The sequence below is a fragment of the Protomyctophum parallelum genome, assembly GCF_964188405.1.
Source record: "Protomyctophum parallelum genome assembly, chromosome: 14".
NCBI lineage: Eukaryota > Metazoa > Chordata > Actinopteri > Myctophiformes > Myctophidae > Protomyctophum > Protomyctophum parallelum.
The window spans coordinates 3,809,846-3,826,993 of record NC_139709.1 but is presented as its reverse complement, the minus strand read 5'-3'; the positions used below and the strand labels follow the sequence as shown (position 1 = coordinate 3,826,993).

At 45.5% G+C, this 17,148-nt stretch overlaps 3 protein-coding genes across 3 annotated transcripts in view; 1 reads left to right on the top strand and 2 right to left on the bottom strand.

Moving 5' to 3' along the window:
- Positions 1–9,789, bottom strand: part of LOC310870837 (uroporphyrinogen decarboxylase-like) — a 16,101-nt gene extending 6,312 nt beyond the window's left edge. Inside the window, exons 1-7 of the mRNA XM_083782171.1 lie at positions 9,706–9,789; positions 9,521–9,634; positions 5,784–5,896; positions 4,682–4,761; positions 3,876–3,938; positions 2,482–2,679; positions 1,216–1,377 (exon numbers count right to left, since the gene is read on the bottom strand). Of these exons, the coding sequence (XP_083638297.1) occupies positions 1,216–1,377; positions 2,482–2,679; positions 3,876–3,938; positions 4,682–4,761; positions 5,784–5,896; positions 9,521–9,543 (639 nt within the window). The 5' untranslated portion in view covers positions 9,544–9,634; positions 9,706–9,789. The remainder of the gene's footprint in view (positions 1–1,215; positions 1,378–2,481; positions 2,680–3,875; positions 3,939–4,681; positions 4,762–5,783; positions 5,897–9,520; positions 9,635–9,705) is intronic.
- Positions 2,772–17,148, bottom strand: part of uqcr11 (ubiquinol-cytochrome c reductase, complex III subunit XI) — a 332,601-nt gene continuing 318,224 nt past the window's right edge. Inside the window, exon 4 of the transcript XR_014570267.1 lies at positions 2,772–2,788. The gene's annotated coding sequence lies outside the window, so the exon portion shown is untranslated. The remainder of the gene's footprint in view (positions 2,789–17,148) is intronic.
- On the top strand, positions 6,420–7,253 carry LOC310870483 (small ribosomal subunit protein uS5-like; the record flags this gene model as incomplete). Its single annotated transcript, XM_083781716.1, has 1 exon — positions 6,420–7,253. The coding sequence occupies one exon, from the start codon at positions 6,420–6,422 to the stop codon at positions 7,251–7,253; it is 834 nt and encodes a 277-aa protein (XP_083637842.1).

Genomic DNA, 17,148 nt, shown 5'->3' with positions numbered 1-17,148 from the left:
CCGGACACTTTAAGCCTTTTATTTAGGTGCTAGTATACAGAACGACTAACGTTTCCACCTAAAAGGTCGAAAAAATGTTATGCCGTTGGCCTGTTTATGTGTAAACTTGAAGCATTATTCTACTGTAAAAAGGTCTCTTTTGCCTTGATCTTTTTTTTAACATAACAGTATTAGTTTACTATAATTAGATCAATACACGATAATCAACACTAACACTTTTAATTTAGAACACAGCCAAATCAAAACATAGTACATACGTGTTCAATCAAGTATTCAATTCAAAGCAAACGGCACAAACAATATTAGTTTGCCTCTTCTACAAAAATTAAAGTTACAAGTTACTGTCGCATTTTGCCATTCTCACCACGGAGTGCCAGAGGACAGGCAATGTCGGTACGGTAGGCCAATCAGAGGCAGGCGGGACGTTACCATGTCTATGCTCGGACGTAGAATTCATATACGCGGTGTGAATATGGTCTATAGAGCACCGAAGTCAGTCCCCAGGTTCATGTATTTGTTTTAGTTGCATTGAAATCCCCATTGAGGCGATTTGAGATCGCCTCATATAACAACTGTGTTTGAAAAATAAACATGTCACCCCGGCCGCTTCACTCATATGGATATGAAGAATCAACTGACTGAGAGAAAACGCTAATGTTACTGCTGCTGAATTAGTTACATTTTCGCTAGAAGCAGACTGTATCATATATGAGTGACTGACTGTTGCAAACGATACAGAGACACCTCCCTGACAATAACGCCGAGACAGCTTGTTTATTTTTGGACCACAACGCTTATAGTAGACGATATTAAGATCAACCCCATGTTATTCTCCATAGAGAAATTACTTCCGCGAACCAGGGGAATCGTCGGGATGAGCGAGTTACGTCAGGACTTTAGAACCAGGGGAATGGAAGGGATGAGCGAGTTACGTCAGGACTTTAGAACCAGGGGAATCGAAGGGATGAGCGAGTTACGTCAGGACTTTAGAACCAGGGGAATCGAAGGGATGAGCGAGTTACGTCAGGACTTTAGAACCAGGGGAATCGAAGGGATGAGCGAGTTACGTCAGGACATTAGAACCAGGGGAATCGAAGGGATGAGCGAGTTACGTCAGGACTTCGGTGCTCTATTGAACTGGATCCCTACCTGTGCCCCAGCAGCCACCTGCCCCAGCAGGTATTCCACCACCCTCCCCTCCCCTCCCCTCCTCACCTGTGCCCCTGCAGCCACCTGCCCCAGCAGGTATTCCACCACCAGGTCGGTCAGCATCCTCAGCAGCATGTGGCTGGCCTCCGGGTGGCGGTAGAGCCAGCGCTTGGCCTTAGAGAGAGTCTTGGAGCCTCCGCCCTCGATCATGTAGCCCATGAGGGTCCACTGTGGAGGGGGGAGGAGGACACAGTGTTGACCTGGGGCTCTATAGAGAGAGACCCGGAAAATAAATCCCTGTTCGTTCATTTTCCTCATAGACTTTTCAGAAAGTATTTATTTAAAGACGTTTACGCCGCGGACAAAGACAACTCTTGTCGTGACAAATCATGACAACAAACACAAAATTTCGGGTCCAAACAAAACAAAAAAACACTTTTTTTTTGTTGTTTTTCTTCTTTGTAATTATTTGTTTGGTCCAAAATATTGTGTGTGTTGTCATGATTTGTCACAAGAGTTGGCTTCGTACGACGCTTTAAAAGGTCTTTAAATAAATACGTTTTGAAATGTCTACGGGAAAAATGCATTGGGATTAATTTCCTGGGCCTGGCGTCGTCATGAAAGGGGGCGGGGGACTATTGTCGTCCATGCTAAAGCCCTTATTCCTAAACTTCTTTGCCTTTTTTTTATTTTTTTACTTTTTTGAAAAACATTTTTGAATATTTCAACTAGCCGATCTACATCACCACATTGTGAGCTTGTAGAATGTAGATTGTCCGTTTTAAAAAAAATAGTACAAAGAAAAAAAGGATACGAGGTTTAGCATGTACGAATATAGAGCCCATAGTCTTTTGAATACAATTTAATTTAGTTTTAGTCATTTTTGTAGTGAGTTCAAGTCCGTTGGTCTCCCCTTGTCCCCCATATATGGGGACTAGGTTGGTCTCCCCTTGTCCCCCATATATGGGGACTAGGTTGGTCTCCCCTTGTCCCCCATATATGGGGACTTGGTTTCCCCTTGTCCCCCATATATGGGGACTAGGTTGCTCTCCCCTTGTCCCCCATATATGGGGACTAGGTTGCTCTCCCCTTGTCCCCCATATATGGAGACTAGGTTGGTATATGGGGACTAGGTTGCTCTCCCCTTGTCCCCCATATATGGGGACTAGGTTGCTCTCCCCTTGTCCCCTATATATGGGGACTAGGTTGGTGGAGGGTGTGTAGAGCCCAGGATCACATTAGATCATTGACACAGGGGTGAAAAATGGGTTACAAAATCGTGGGATAAACATTATATAAAAACAAAACAAAAAAAAAAGTAGGACTGCTCACCGGCGCTCCAGTGAACCCGATGAGCGGCACCTTGCCCTGGATCTTGTGTCTGGTCAGGGTGAGGGCCTTGAACACGTAGCCCAGCTCCTTCTGGACGTCCACCTTGGTGTTCAGCCTCTGGAGGTCCTCGGGCTCCTGCAGAGGCTCTGGGAAGGACGGGCCTTTACCGGGAATCATCTGGACCTCCATGCCCATGGCCTGGAGGGAGGAGGAGGAGGAGGTGGGACACGGACGCACGTTTAAGGTGGGAACCCCTTTTGGTGTTTTAAGCGTTAAGTTATAATTTAGCTATTGAAAAATAGCAGATCTACAAGCTCATAGCTACGAGCTTGTAGGTCTGCTATTTTTGAAAAGTCGTGAAAATGTGGCGCAAATCTTTGAATATATATTCTTTCAGACTAAGCGAACGTTTTTAACTCAAATCTTTGCTTCTGGGGGGGTGTCCCTGGAACAACATATTTTCAGATGGGGGTCGGCGGCCAATTACATAAGATATTGGGGGTCCTTGACATGAAATTGTTTGAGAACGACTGACATAGAAACATGGGGTTTTTCAGAAAACTGTCAGGATTTAGAAGGCATTTGTAGAATCGTCTCAGGTCTAAATGGGTTATTCATTAAGACCCGAGGGCACAGTTCTACAAAATGTCTTCTAAATCATGACCGTTTTCCGAAAAACCTATGTTTGTATATCACTGGTGCTCAAACTTGCGTGGTGAGTAGGCGCGTATGTCGCAAATCGATTAAAATTGTGTAATTAAATCACAATTTATATAGCCACGCAAACAGCAGAGGGTGTGTAAAAAAAGAACAGAAAATACAGGGTAAGAGAATTGATGAAAAAAAAAGTTCAGTAAATTGCTTCTGTATTGAAAATAGGATAAAAGAAGAAAATTAAAAGAGAAAATACTGGATTTGTGTAAAAGAGAGACACATAAGTTAGAGTTTTTTCAGTCATTTGTCTAAAGATAATTGAACACCGCTACATGCCCAGTGAACACCGCTACATGCCCAGTGAACACCGCTACATGCCCAGTGAACACCGCTACATGCCCAGTGAACACCGCTACATGCCCAGTGAACACCGCTACATGCCCAGTGAACACCGCTACATGCCCAGTGAACACCGCTACATGCCCAGTGAACACCGCTACATGCCCAGTGAACACCGCTACATGCCCAGTGAACACCGCTACATGCCCAGTGAACACCGCTACATGCCCAGTGAACACCGCTACATGCCCAGTGAACACCGCTACATGCCCAGTGAACACCGCTACATGCCCAGTGAACACCGCTACATGCCCAGTGAACACCGCTACATGCCCAGTGAACACCGCTACATGCCCAGTGAACACCGCTACATGCCCAGTGGTGAGGTGTTCATCGTTTACCTGAGGTATAACCAGGATGTCTGAGAAGATGATCGCAGCATCGAAGGGGAAACGTCTCAGAGGCTGAGGAAGGAAAAGAACAGAATACACTTTGGATAAAATGCTGCCCTGGCTTAGTTTATGTTACTGTATCTTATATCTACAGTATAAATGCACCAAGTCTCTGCCCGGCCTCTGGACAGACAGGCTCCATGGAACTGGCCTGTTCTGACATCTGCATAGACTCCATATTTGGGCATCCCTGACAAAGAACTGACATATATGGGCATAAAAGGGACACATACATAATAACTGGGTGGGGCATTCATTTCCAACTTGCATCGTTCCAAGTACTAAGTAGTAGTAATAAGTGTCAGTTTGTAATCTTTTTAGAAAGAGTTTGTGGAACAGGACTCAAGCCTAATTGGTAGAAATCAAAGAAAAACGAAGTAATAGTCTACCTGTAATGTGAGCTCACAGCACGCCTGTGGAGACTGGCACGTCTCAAATAAGTCTTTTCAAAGTAAACGTCTACCTGTAATGTGAGTTCACAGCACGCCTGTGGAGACTGGCAGGTCTCAAATAAGTCTTTTCAAAGTAAACGTCTACCTGTAATGTGAGTTCACAGCACGCCTGTGGAGACCGGCACGTCTCAAAGAAGTCTTTTCAAAGTAAACCTACCTGTAATGTGAGCTCACAGCACGCCTGTGGAGACCGGCACGTCTCAAAGAAGTCTTTTCAAAGTAAACCTACCTGTAATGTGAGCTCACAGCACGCCTGTGGAGACCGGCACGTCTCAAAGAAGTCTTTTCAAAGTAAACGTCTACCTGTAATGTGAGCTCACAGCACGCCTGTGGAGACTGGCACGTCTCGAAGAAGTCTTTTCCCGCCCTCGACTCGCGGAACTCTGCACACAAACAGGACAATAGATTATTATAATATTAATAGTTAATAGTCATCTTTTTATAGACTTGAAAGCTCACGTGTTCCTTAACCCATTCTGACCGGGCACCCATTTTGGTGTTGAGCATCATGTTATGCTTTAGCTATTGAAAAATAGCAGATCTACAAGCTCATATCGCGCCACCGAGTGGCGCGATACGAGCTTGTAGGTCTGCTATTTTTGAAAAATCGAAGAGCGACTGACATTTTTAGAATCTGATCTCAGGTCAGAATGGGTCCATCAGACCAGTGTGTGTCCGGTGGAAACCTCGTATGAATCTGATCTCAGGTCAGAATGGGTTAACAGCGTGACTAGAGTATTATGTCCACTGGGGAATTATCCAATTCTGCCTGCCTGGCAGGTAGTGTCCAGCCTGTCTCACACAGGGACATGTGGGGTGTCCTGTCTGTCCTTACCTGGCAGGTAGCATCCAGCCTGTCTCACACAGGGACATGTGGGGTGTCCTGTCTGTCCTTACCTGGCAGGTAGTGTCCAGCCTGTCTCACACAGGGACATGTGGGGTGTCCTGTCTGTCCTTACCTGGCAGGTAGCATCCAGCCTGTCTCACACAGGGACATGCAGGGTGTCCTCTGTCTGTCCTTACCTGGCAGGTAGCGTCCAGCCTGTCTCACACAGGGACATGTGGGGTGTCCTCTGTCTGTCCTTACCTGGCAGGTAGCGTCCAGCCTGTCTCACACAGGGACATGTGGGGTGTCCTCTGTCTGTCCTTACCTGGCAGGTAGCATCCAGCCTGTCTCACACAGGGACATGTGGGGTGTCCTCTGTCTGTCCTTACCTGGCAGGTAGTGTCCAGCCTGTCTCACACAGGGACATGTGGGGTGTCCTCTGTCTGTCCTTACCTGGCAGGTAGCATCCAGCCTGTCTCACACAGGGACATGTGGGGTGTCCTCTGTCTGTCCTTACCTGGCAGGTAGCATCCAGCCTGTCTCACACAGGGACATGTGGGGTGTCCTGTCTGTCCTTACCTGGCAGGTAGCGTCCAGCCTGTCTCATGCACCACACGGGGACATGTGGGGTTTCCTGGCCTCTCGCGGCGCGCAGGAACACATCATTCTGCAGCGGGGGGAAGTTTTTGGGACTGGACGGAAGAAAATGACAAACGATGGACATCATGAAATGAGCATTTATATGCCATGTTAGCCCCGGACCAGCCTGTGTGGTTTCTGGTCTAGAGGGGAGGGGCGGACTGCCGGCACGAAAAACAGACAAACGGTGGATCCTATCGGTTCACCATCTGAGCGCTCTCACTACCTCCAAATATGGATCGAACTAACATTACAATCTCCATATTTGGCCCGGGGCGAACCTAGAGCTCCATACACTGTATATGGAAACAACAGATATGTCTATGTGTTGACATCAGGTCAATATAGAACTCCATATATGGATATATATAGACTGGCATCGTCATTTAGACAAGCGTAGCCGACTGGCTTTGTCATCGTGACAAGCGTCCAGCCAAGCCATATATAAAGAGTGGTTAGTTATTACCATTAAGATCAGGTGAGGATATTTGGCCTTTACAACCCAGATATCGTTGCGTCAGGGATATTTCTAAGACATCTCGATCCTTCCTCCCGATCTTAACACACGTCACCAAAATGGCGGACGACGGCGGCGGCGGTAGAGGAGGTTTCCGCGGGGGTTTCGGCGGCGGCGGCGGGGGGCGCGGCGGTCGCGGCCGGGGGGGACGCGGCGGTCGCGGCGACAGAGGCGGTCGCGGCAGAGGCCGCGGAGGCAAGGCCGAGGAGAAGAAGGAGTGGGTTCCGGTCACCAAGCTGGGCCGCCTCGTCAAGGACGCCAAGATCACGTCCCTGGAGCACGTCTACCTCTACTCGCTGCCCATCAAGGAGGCGGAGGTCATCGACGCCTTCCTGGGCGCCGCGCTCAAGGACGAGGTCCTGAAGATCATGCCGGTGCAGAAGCAGACCCGGGCCGGGCAGCGCACGCGCTTCAAGGCCTTCGTGGCCGTGGGCGACCACGGCGGCCACGTGGGGCTGGGCGTCAAGTGCTCCAAGGAGGTGGCGACGGCCATCCGCGGCGCCATCGTCCTGGCCAAGCTGTCCGTGGTGCCCGTCCGGCGAGGCCACTGGGGCAACCGGATCGGCGCGCCCCACACGGTGCCCTGCAAGGTGACGGGCCGCTGCGGCTCCGTCACGGTGCGCCTGATCCCCGCGCCGCGCGGCACCGGCATCGTGTCGGCGCCCGTGCCCAAGAAGCTGCTCGCCATGGCGGGCGTGGAGGACTGCTACACGTCCGCCAGCGGGTCCACGGCCACGCTGGGCAACTTCGCCAAGGCCACCTTCGACGCCATCGCCAAGACCTACGGCTACCTGACCCCTGACCTGTGGAAGCCCACGCTCTTCGCCAAGTCTCCCTACCAGGAGTTCAGCGACCATCTGGCCAAGAACCACACCAGGACCACGGCCCCTTAGAACATCTGGGCCTTTTATTACAGAAGAAAACGTCCCAAAAAAAAGACATCTTGGTTAACCCGTTCTGACCTGAGATCAGATTCTAAAAATGTTCTTCTACATCCTGACAGTTTTCTGAAAAAGCTATGTTTCTATGTGTCAGTCGTTCTTCGATTTTTCAAAAAAAAATAGCAAACCTACAAGCTCGTAGCGCGCCACTCGGTGGCGCGCTTATGAGCTTGTAGATCTGCTATTTTTCAATAGCTAAAGCATAACGTAATGCTAACACCAAAAGAGTAGTATTTTATACCCACCTTTAATTACAGCAATTACTCAAGATGTTATTTTAAAATGTACCTTTTTCCTGTCCCTGCCTATAGTAGCCTACACGTTGCTGGACATGGACAGTAGCGATTAACCACTTTGCAAACCCCAGAATTACATTATTACTTTAAAAATATATATCTAAGGCCTGGGCCGGTTCAGCGGTCCAGGCACCTTGGCCGGTAATCCAGCATGACAGTGTGTCGCGGGTTCGAGTCCCGAGCCCGACCCCGACAAACCTTGCTGTGTGTCTCCCCCTCGGTTCCTGTCAAGCTACTATATCTATCAATAAAGGCAAAAAAGCCCCAAAAGCTGTGACGCGTGTGCTTGTAGATCTGCCATTTCTGGCGAAGATATTTGGTGTAGAATAGATTGAAAAAGAACACACCCAAGTACGCTGCAATTAATTAAAAAAGTATAGAGGCCAAATGGTAAATGGTGTATTTATATAGTGCCTTTATCCAAGGCGCTTTACATAGATTGTGCATCACATTCACCCATTCACAAACTTCACACACACACATTCATACACCGATGGCTGAGGAAACCATGCAAGGAAACCAACCAGCACATCAGGAGCAATTAGGGGTTCAGAGTCTTTGCTCAAGGACACTTCGACACTAACTCTGGGGGAGGAGCCCACAGGGTTCGAACTGGCAACCTTAGCGTTTACCATCCAGCCACTCTACCCCCCCCCCCCCTGAGCCACCGCCGCCCCAAGTGGCTAAAGTGAAGTGATATATTATATATACCAAAAACTATTATCAAAGTGTCCCGTGGGCCGTGGCACAGCTTCTGTTGGCTCTTATCTGACCAGCTCCCCCAGAGCGACCACTCCTCTCCTCTCTTATCGCTCAGACCAGCAGTGGAACGGTAACGGTTGAATGGAAAGCTGTGAGGCTGTCACAAATATTACAGTACGATCATATAATCGCCTAATCGACATTATTTGAGATAATCGCAATAATGCTTTTGCATAATCGTCACATTTCTTTTCCGCGTTGAAAAGAAATGTTCATATATATATATTTTCAAACATTTTTCCCCTAAATGATTGGACCAGTTCAGAGCTTGTAGATCGCCTATTTCCCCAATTCCCACTATGAATGGTTTTGTTACATTTATTTGTATTTATTTATTTAGGCTATTTGTCATTATCTCGTCCTCTGTCACAGCCTTAAAAGCCAAACAGAAATGCCCAATGTTCCCAACGACAAAACACAATTAAATTGTTACATTATTAGTGTGGGACTGACAATTAATTGTCAAGTAAAATGCCATAATTGTGACAGCCCCAGAGGACATATTGGTACCACACACTTTTGATTGATTGATTGAAATATGTATTAACAGTTTGTAGAATTACAGTACATTTCAAGCACAAACTCAATACAAAGACTGTTAACTGTGAGTGGACGACCCCAATTAAGCATTACACTTGTTTACAACAGGGTCCGCCTTAATTGTTAAATTCATCAAAACATTTAGAGACATACAAATAGACACTTCTATGTAGTTAAAGAACAGAACAGGAATTCATCATTATACACTGCTGTCAGTGCTGTGATATTCAATTTAATACAGTTCAATACAAGTTAGTAAAGTATCAAATCAATCAAATATAAGGGTCCATTTGGTTACCAACTGTCCATAATTTATCTCAGCTGGGGACCACCTGGGACCCCCTCCTCGAGGACCACTGGTCTACGTCAGTAACGCCATGCAGGCAGCAGACACTAGACCTAACTAGACAGTGGAAGCTTTTTGCTTTGGCAATGTTGTAAACTCATCATGGCGTGTTTATTCTCAAGCCAACAGAAAGCCCTTTGAAATGGAATGGAACCGCAAAGCTGTCGCTAAACGTCAAAGAACGATACGGATGACCGACCGTACGTCATCATTACGTTCTGTTAAACAATAATGCTGCTCTAATGTGACATGTCAGGTGTACTGTCTGTACTTACAGTATGAGCTCGTCCTTGTCCATGGTGGTGGTGATGATGATGAGAAGAACAACAAGATGGTTTCTCCACACGATGATCTAGTGTTGTTCTTCTAATCTGCACTGTCTGTCTGTCTGTCTTCACACTGTCTGTCTGTCTGTCTGTCTGTCTGTCTGTCTGTCTGTCTGTCTGTCTGTCTGTCTGTCGCCACACTGTCTGTCTGTCTGTCTCCACACTGTCTGTCTGTCTGTCATTCAAAAAGTTCCTTCCTCTTGCACAACACACACACAACCACTGCTTCAGGGCGCGGCCATCTTTGCGTGCTCACGTGATCGTTCATCACGTGCTCGTCGCTTACTGGCCCAATCACATCACAGCGCACAAGGCTTGGCTCCACAAGTGCACTAGACTAGATGGCCAATCACAGCGTCTCTCCACTGGATGTCGCTCGTGCATCATTGTGAACAGTTCAGTTTCCGTGTGTGTGTGTGTGCGTGTGTGCGTGTGTGTGTGTGTGTGTGTGTGCGTGCGTGTGTGTGTGTGTGTGTGTGTGTGTGTGTGTGTGTGTGTGTGTGTGTGTGTGTGTGTGTGTGTGTGTGTGTGTGTGTTTCATTCACAACTGGTGTGTTTCAGATTATGTATGTAAAAGTACAACTAAACATTTCACAATCTATGCGTTTAGCAGACGCTCTTTAGTCTTAATCCAGAGCGATTTGCACATCATATCACACTATGGAAGTAAAAACATGACATTATTCGGCACACTGTCATACCATCACGTTTTTACTTCCATACCGCTTGCAGTTACACATGCCATCCCGACTATGTGTTCACGGTCGGAGCTATAGCCCCTCTCGGAACCCCCTGGGTCACTCAGCCCAATATATCGTGCCGAACCGGTCTAAAAAATGTCAGAAACTTCAGTAGGCTACCAGCATTGGGTTCTGACTTGTGGGGCTATAGGTCGGAGCCCGAGTCAACTTGAGAGTAAGTATACCTTGGCAAACTTACACATAATATTTCGTCTTACTATAGGCTACAATGTATTATTTGCATGTAGCCGCTACATGCAAATGCAATACAGTCGTCAAGTTGCACTGTTTGTGACGTTACCAATTCAAGTCAAGAGCTTTGATTGATTGATTGAAATATGTATTAACAGTTTGCAGAATTACAGTACATTTCAAGCACAAACTCAATACAACGACCCAATTTAAGCATTACACTTGTTTACAACAGGGTCCACCATGTTAAATTCATCAAAACATGTAGAGACAAATATAGACACTTCTATGTAGTTAAAGCTACACGGAGTGTGTGCAAACATAAGCACGTGCGTGCGTATGTTTGCAAACATTTATAAGCACGTGCGCGTGCGTTGGTATCGTGTCTGTTAGCGAGTAGGCCTAGGTCTACGCCTGCCTGCCCTACATACATATATTGTACAGTTACTAGTGTGTGCGTGGGTGTGCACTGTGCTTACGCGGTGCATCATGCATGTGAGTGAGTGTACAACAACACATTACAGTAAGCATTTATTAGACCTCACGAGCTCTGTTTCAGAGCGACTTTAAAGGGGGGATGTCACGGCCCTCGGGAGCTAATAATGCTATTAAAATTAGCGTCTTGGATTATGACATCAGGTCGGGATCGCACAATTTGACCAATGAAATTGATCTTGTATCTGGGCTAAGGGCAGAGCGCCTCTGGGCTCTGCGAGTTAGCAGTCCTGGTGGCTATCAACTCATGCTAGTGGTTTTGGTGTCAGACTTAGCTTCATAATGGTTCATAATGGTTGAAAAAAAAAAAAAAAAAAGTCGAAAATATTCGTTACAATGACATTGAGTTGACGTGTAAGTTTCAGGGTATACTATTACATAGTCGCAATTCCGCGTGACGCGTTCCATGCCCCCGGGCCCATCCGCTCTGTAACGCCGCTAACATACCGTCAACCACGGCCAGATTCAGCGGGCCATCCAGTCCTCTGTACCCGACGTCATGGTGCTTCTACCCGGGGCACTGCATGCAGCCTAGCCGGCTCAAGTAACCTGTTACCTGACCGCTCTCTCTCTCTCTCTCTCTCTCTCTCTCTCTCTCACACACACACACACTGACACACACACACACACACACACACACACACACACACACACACACACACACACACACACACACACACACACACACACACACACACAGTCACACGCACACACACACACACACACACACACACACACACACACCGATATGGGGGGGGCGGGACCTCTCTCTCTCTCTCTCTCTCTCTCTCTCTCTCTCACACACACACACACACACACACACTCACACACACACACACACACTCTTCGCGGCTATACGTGCATGGATCTTATGGATCTTTTACAAAACGCACATTTCTTTGTGCGTTTGGGCCTTTCAGCCACACGCAAACGGCGTTTTTGGCCACTCAAACGGAGGTTTTGGAAACGGATAAATAAGTGGAGATTTTCGAAAATATTTGTTTCAGTGGAGCTGTGTAGTCATGCGAAACGGAGCTTTTGAGAAACGATGATGTCACCGCTTATTAGCGCATATCATTTTTACTATAATTAGGTGAGAAATGCAGCTTGTGCCTGCATGGAAACTACACAGATATCTATCCGATTGTTCATGTTTATATATCACTGTTAACAACTTTAAAACTTATCATATATTGCATCAACTGCAGCGAGCAAAGGCTCTGCTCTGCTGCATCCAATAATAAATATATCAACTAGTCCAGTGCGGACTGGTCATTTCATTTGTATTGGTGCCGAGTGCAAAGCACAAGTTGCACAACCGATTGTTTTAATTCAAAGTGGTATATATATTCTGTGAAATGTGTATCGTCATTCCGTGTATACAAGCTCCAAGTGTTGTGTCCACAACTCACATGCAGCGCGTTGTGAGCTTGCAGATCGTCGGTGCCCCACTCGCCATGAATCCAAGCAGAGGTCCTCACAAGTAGGCCTATAGGTAAAACACTGCCAGTCTGCAGCACAATGGCCCGTTGTGCAAAGATGTTGAGATTTTACTTGTGCGATATTCAGATAGTCTACAACCGATTGTTATAATTCAAAGTGTTATATATTCCGTGAAGTTTATATTTTCATTTGGTGTACATGTTTTTAATATGCCTTTATCAAATGATAGAGAGATAAGCCATGCATCCCATTGACTGCATGTCACTCTGCCTATACATGCTGACAATGTGCGCACGTTGTATTAGCCTACATTATAACGTGACATTTATTATACAGCTCGAAAATATAGCCTCTCTACAAGCTCACAACTGGTTGTGGACACTTCTATAGGTCTGACTCTGCTATTAATTTCTGTACCAAGTCGCCAGAGCAATGGTAAAGTGTCTATCATTTTTTAATTATATGGAGAGAAAAGTCGAGAGTCGGGATCTGGAGATTGCTGACAGACAATGAAAGAAACATATACTTCCACTCACAATTTAGGTGGCTTTAGGTGGTACTTATTCCTTCATTAAAAAATATGATTGGCACCTCATAAGTGTAAATATAAAATCCAATATAATATAGCCTACAATTGAAACCTGCTACTGCAGTGATTTTATCCTGTGTTCAATGCGTTGCTGCGTTTGTGTGTGGACATATATCTCTGTCGTATGGCCAGGGATTTTTTCTAAAACGGAGGACGAAAATATCCGTTTTGCAAAAGATCCATGCACGTATAGCCTGGGCCTCAGAAGGCATGTGATGTCTTCGTCTAATGAAACGATCATCTCATTAATCATTGACATAGCGTTGTTTAGGCTATAATGATCAACTTGTATGGGTGATCATTTTATGTATATCAAATATTATATTAACTCAAGGTAATTAATGCTACAGCTCTGAATATAAATGTCGGAACTGGTGTAAAATGGAGAATACGTCTGTTGCAGTGTTGCGCACTGAAAACCAGAACAGGTACGCTCGCCCCTTTTCCAACTCACCCCCACGAAAAGTGAAGAGCGGTCGCCCTGGGATTTCGAAAAGTGAAGGCTTGCCCCAAAGCCATGAATAGCTCGCTCCCAAAGTGTGGTTATCTCGCCCCACAGCGTGGATATCTCGCCCCAAAGCACGAATATCTCGCCCCATGTTTATTTCATGTTTATTTTACCTTATTTCTCATATTAGAACCTTTAGAATCAATGTTGTTTGTCAAAGGAGAACATTTAGAACCAGTTTGTTGTTGGTGGTCAAATGAAAATGATGCATGGTACCCAGGGGGCAAACCACCCTTTTTTTAGGAAACCTGCATTTGCCATGACCTCAAAGGTTGTCCACCAGAAATAATATCTAAATTGTCAAAATTAATAATATCGAAATTGTGCTTTACCATGATTTCTACCATGAGTGTTGACTGTTTTGGCAAACACAAGCAATATTAATCCATTGGCTAATGTATGGCCCAGAAGGGACATATATCCTTGAGCTTGCATATTGTCAATATGGCTGCAAAAGAAAAGAGACAATGTCTCTTTTCTTTTTCACGTTTCACGTTTCGGGTAGGCACCATCTTGTAAATATGCACAATAAGGGTCCAGACACACCCAATAATAAAAAATAGGTATTCCATTGAGTCTCTCATGGTCAGAAACCATGAAATAGACACCAAGTTTGCATTTCTAGCTCATCTGGTTCAGAAGTTACTGCCAAACCTATATTTTCTGATTTCCAGCAAAAGAAATTGACCGGGTTGTCCATATAGGTTGTGATCCTATGAGATATTATTTCTGGTGGACAACCTTTGAGGTCATGGCAAATGCAGGTTTCCTAAAAAAAGGGTGGTTTGCCCCCTGGGTACCATGCATCATTTTCATTTGACCACCAACAACAAACTGGTTCTAAATGTTCTCCTTTGACAAACAACATTGATTCTAAAGGTTCTAATATGAGAAATAAGGTAAAATAAACATGAAATAAACATGGGGCGAGATATTCGTGCTTTGGGGCGAGATATCCACGCTGTGGGGCGAGATAACCACACTTTGGGAGCGAGCTATTCATGGCTTTGGGGCAAGCCTTCACTTTTCGAAATCCCAGGGCGACCGCTCTTCACTTTTCGTGGGGGTGAGTTGGAAAAGGGGCGAGCGTACCTGTTCTGGTTTTCAGTGCGCAACACTGCAACAGACGTATTCTCCATTTTACACCAGTTCCGACATTTATATTCAGAGCTGTAGCATTAATTACCTTGAGTTAATATAATATTTGATATACATAAAATGATCACCCATACAAGTTGATCATTATAGCCTAAACAACGCTATGTCAATGATTAATGAGATGATCGTTTCATTAGACGAAGACATCACATGCCTTCTGAGGCCCAGGCTATACGTGCATGGATCTTTTGTAAAACGGATATTTTCGTCCTCCGTTTTAGAAAAAATCCCTGGCCATACGACAGAGATATATGTCCACACACAAACGCAGCAACGCATTGAACACAGGATAAAATCACTGCAGTAGCAGGTTTCAATTGTAGGCTATATTATATTGGATTTTATATTTACACTTATGAGGTGCCAATCATATTTTTTAATGAAGGAATAAGTACCACCTAAAGCCACCTAAATTGTGAGTGGAAGTATATGTTTCTTTCATTGTCTGTCAGCAATCTCCAGATCCCGACTCTCGACTTTTCTCTCCATATAATTAAAAAATGATAGACACTTTACCATTGCTCTGGCGACTTGGTACAGAAATTAATAGCAGAGTCAGACCTATAGAAGTGTCCACAACCAGTTGTGAGCTTGCAGAGAGGCTATATTTTCGAGCTGTATAATAAATGTCACGTTATAATGTAGGCTAATACAACGTGCGCACATTGTCAGCATGTAGGCAGAGTGACATGCAGTCAATGGGCTGCATGGCTTATCTCTCTATCATTTGATAAAGGCATATTAAAAACATGACTTGTACACCAAATGAAAATATAAACTTCACGGAATATATAACACTTTGAATTATAACAATCGGTTGTAGACTATCTGAATATCGCACAAGTAAAATCTCAACACTTTGCACAACGGGCCATTGTGCTGCAGACTGGCAGTGTTTTACCTATACTTGTGAAGACCTCTGCTTGGATTCATGGCGAGTGGGGCACCGACGATCTGCAAGCTCAACGCGCTGCATGTGAGTTGTGGACACAACACTTGGAGCTTGTATACACGGAATGACGATACACATTTCACAGAATATATACCACTTTGAATTAAAACAATCGGTTGTGCAACTTGTGCTTTGCACTCGGCACCAATACAAATGAAATGACCAGTCCGCACTGGACTAGTTGATATATTTATTATTGGATGCAGCAGAGCAGAGCCTTTGCTCGCTGCAGTTGATGCAACATATGATAAGTTGTTAACAGTGATATATACTGATACTGTGATATACCGATATATGTTGTCGCGCTGTGATGCGTTTTATTATTAGTATTAGAGAGAGAGAGAGAGAGAGAGATACGGAGGGAGAGACTGGCGGTGCGTAAGGCAGTCCATATGCGCGCTGAAGGCTGATGCAAGACGCAGTGTGTGAGACGTGAGTGTGTGTGTGTGTGTGTGTGTGTGTGTGTGTGTTGTCGCTGCTCCCTGGTGATCGCTGATCAGATAGGCTATACAACACTATACAGCAACTGGCCTAATCATTAGAGAGACAGAGTGTGTGTGTGTGTGTGTGTGTGTGTGTGTGTGTGTGTGTGTGTGTGTGTGTGTGTGTGTGTGTGTGTGTGTGTGTGTGTGTGTGTGTGTGTGTGTGTGTGAGTGAGAGAGAGAGAGTCGAGAGAGGGAGAGAGGGCTCAGGTTAGCCCGGCGCTGTAGCGCTAGACAGGCAGTGGTACTGGTAGTGGTAACCTCATGTGAAGCTCCAGGGCTCCAGCACGGAGCCCTGTTCAGCACTTAGCCGTGTTTGAGGCCATGTCAGCGGGGGGAGACGGGGGGAGACGGGGAGAGCATGGAACTCGTCACGCGAAAAAAAGAAAACGCAACAGTTTACCGTAAAACTTACACGTCAACTCAATGTCATTGTAACGAAGATTTCCGACCGATTTATTTTTATTTTTATGATAATTTCACCTAGTATGACGCAGAAAGTTACCTCAAAACAGGTAGCCTTTAGTGCGCTAGCCACTCAGCTTGACTATATGCTAGGTCACGTCAGAGCCTGAGATATAGTCACGTGTCGTTTAAAATCGTTTTCATTCAGACCACGTGATGTTCCTTATCAGCAACGTTAATCTCGGGCCGTGACATCCCCCCTTTAAATACAAAGTTCCAGATCTGAGTACTATAGTAAATGTTATGAAACGTCGTCAATAATGAGTCTTTGACAGGGTAAAGGTTCATAATCTAACAAGAAGTAAAACAAATGCTAACATGACTAGGCCTACTGCTGTATTGGTATGGTTATTGGCTGTATAGGCCTCTTTTTACTATTATGCTTTACCTATAATGCTGCTGTGATCGCTTGAATCACCCCCCCCCAGGGGGATTAAAAAGTGATATTTTATGACTTTACATTATATTATCCAACAGCCAAAAGAAGACACAGATGTAGGTTGCCAACACACACACCATGTATGAAGAGGGTCTTTCCCAGCTCAACACATAC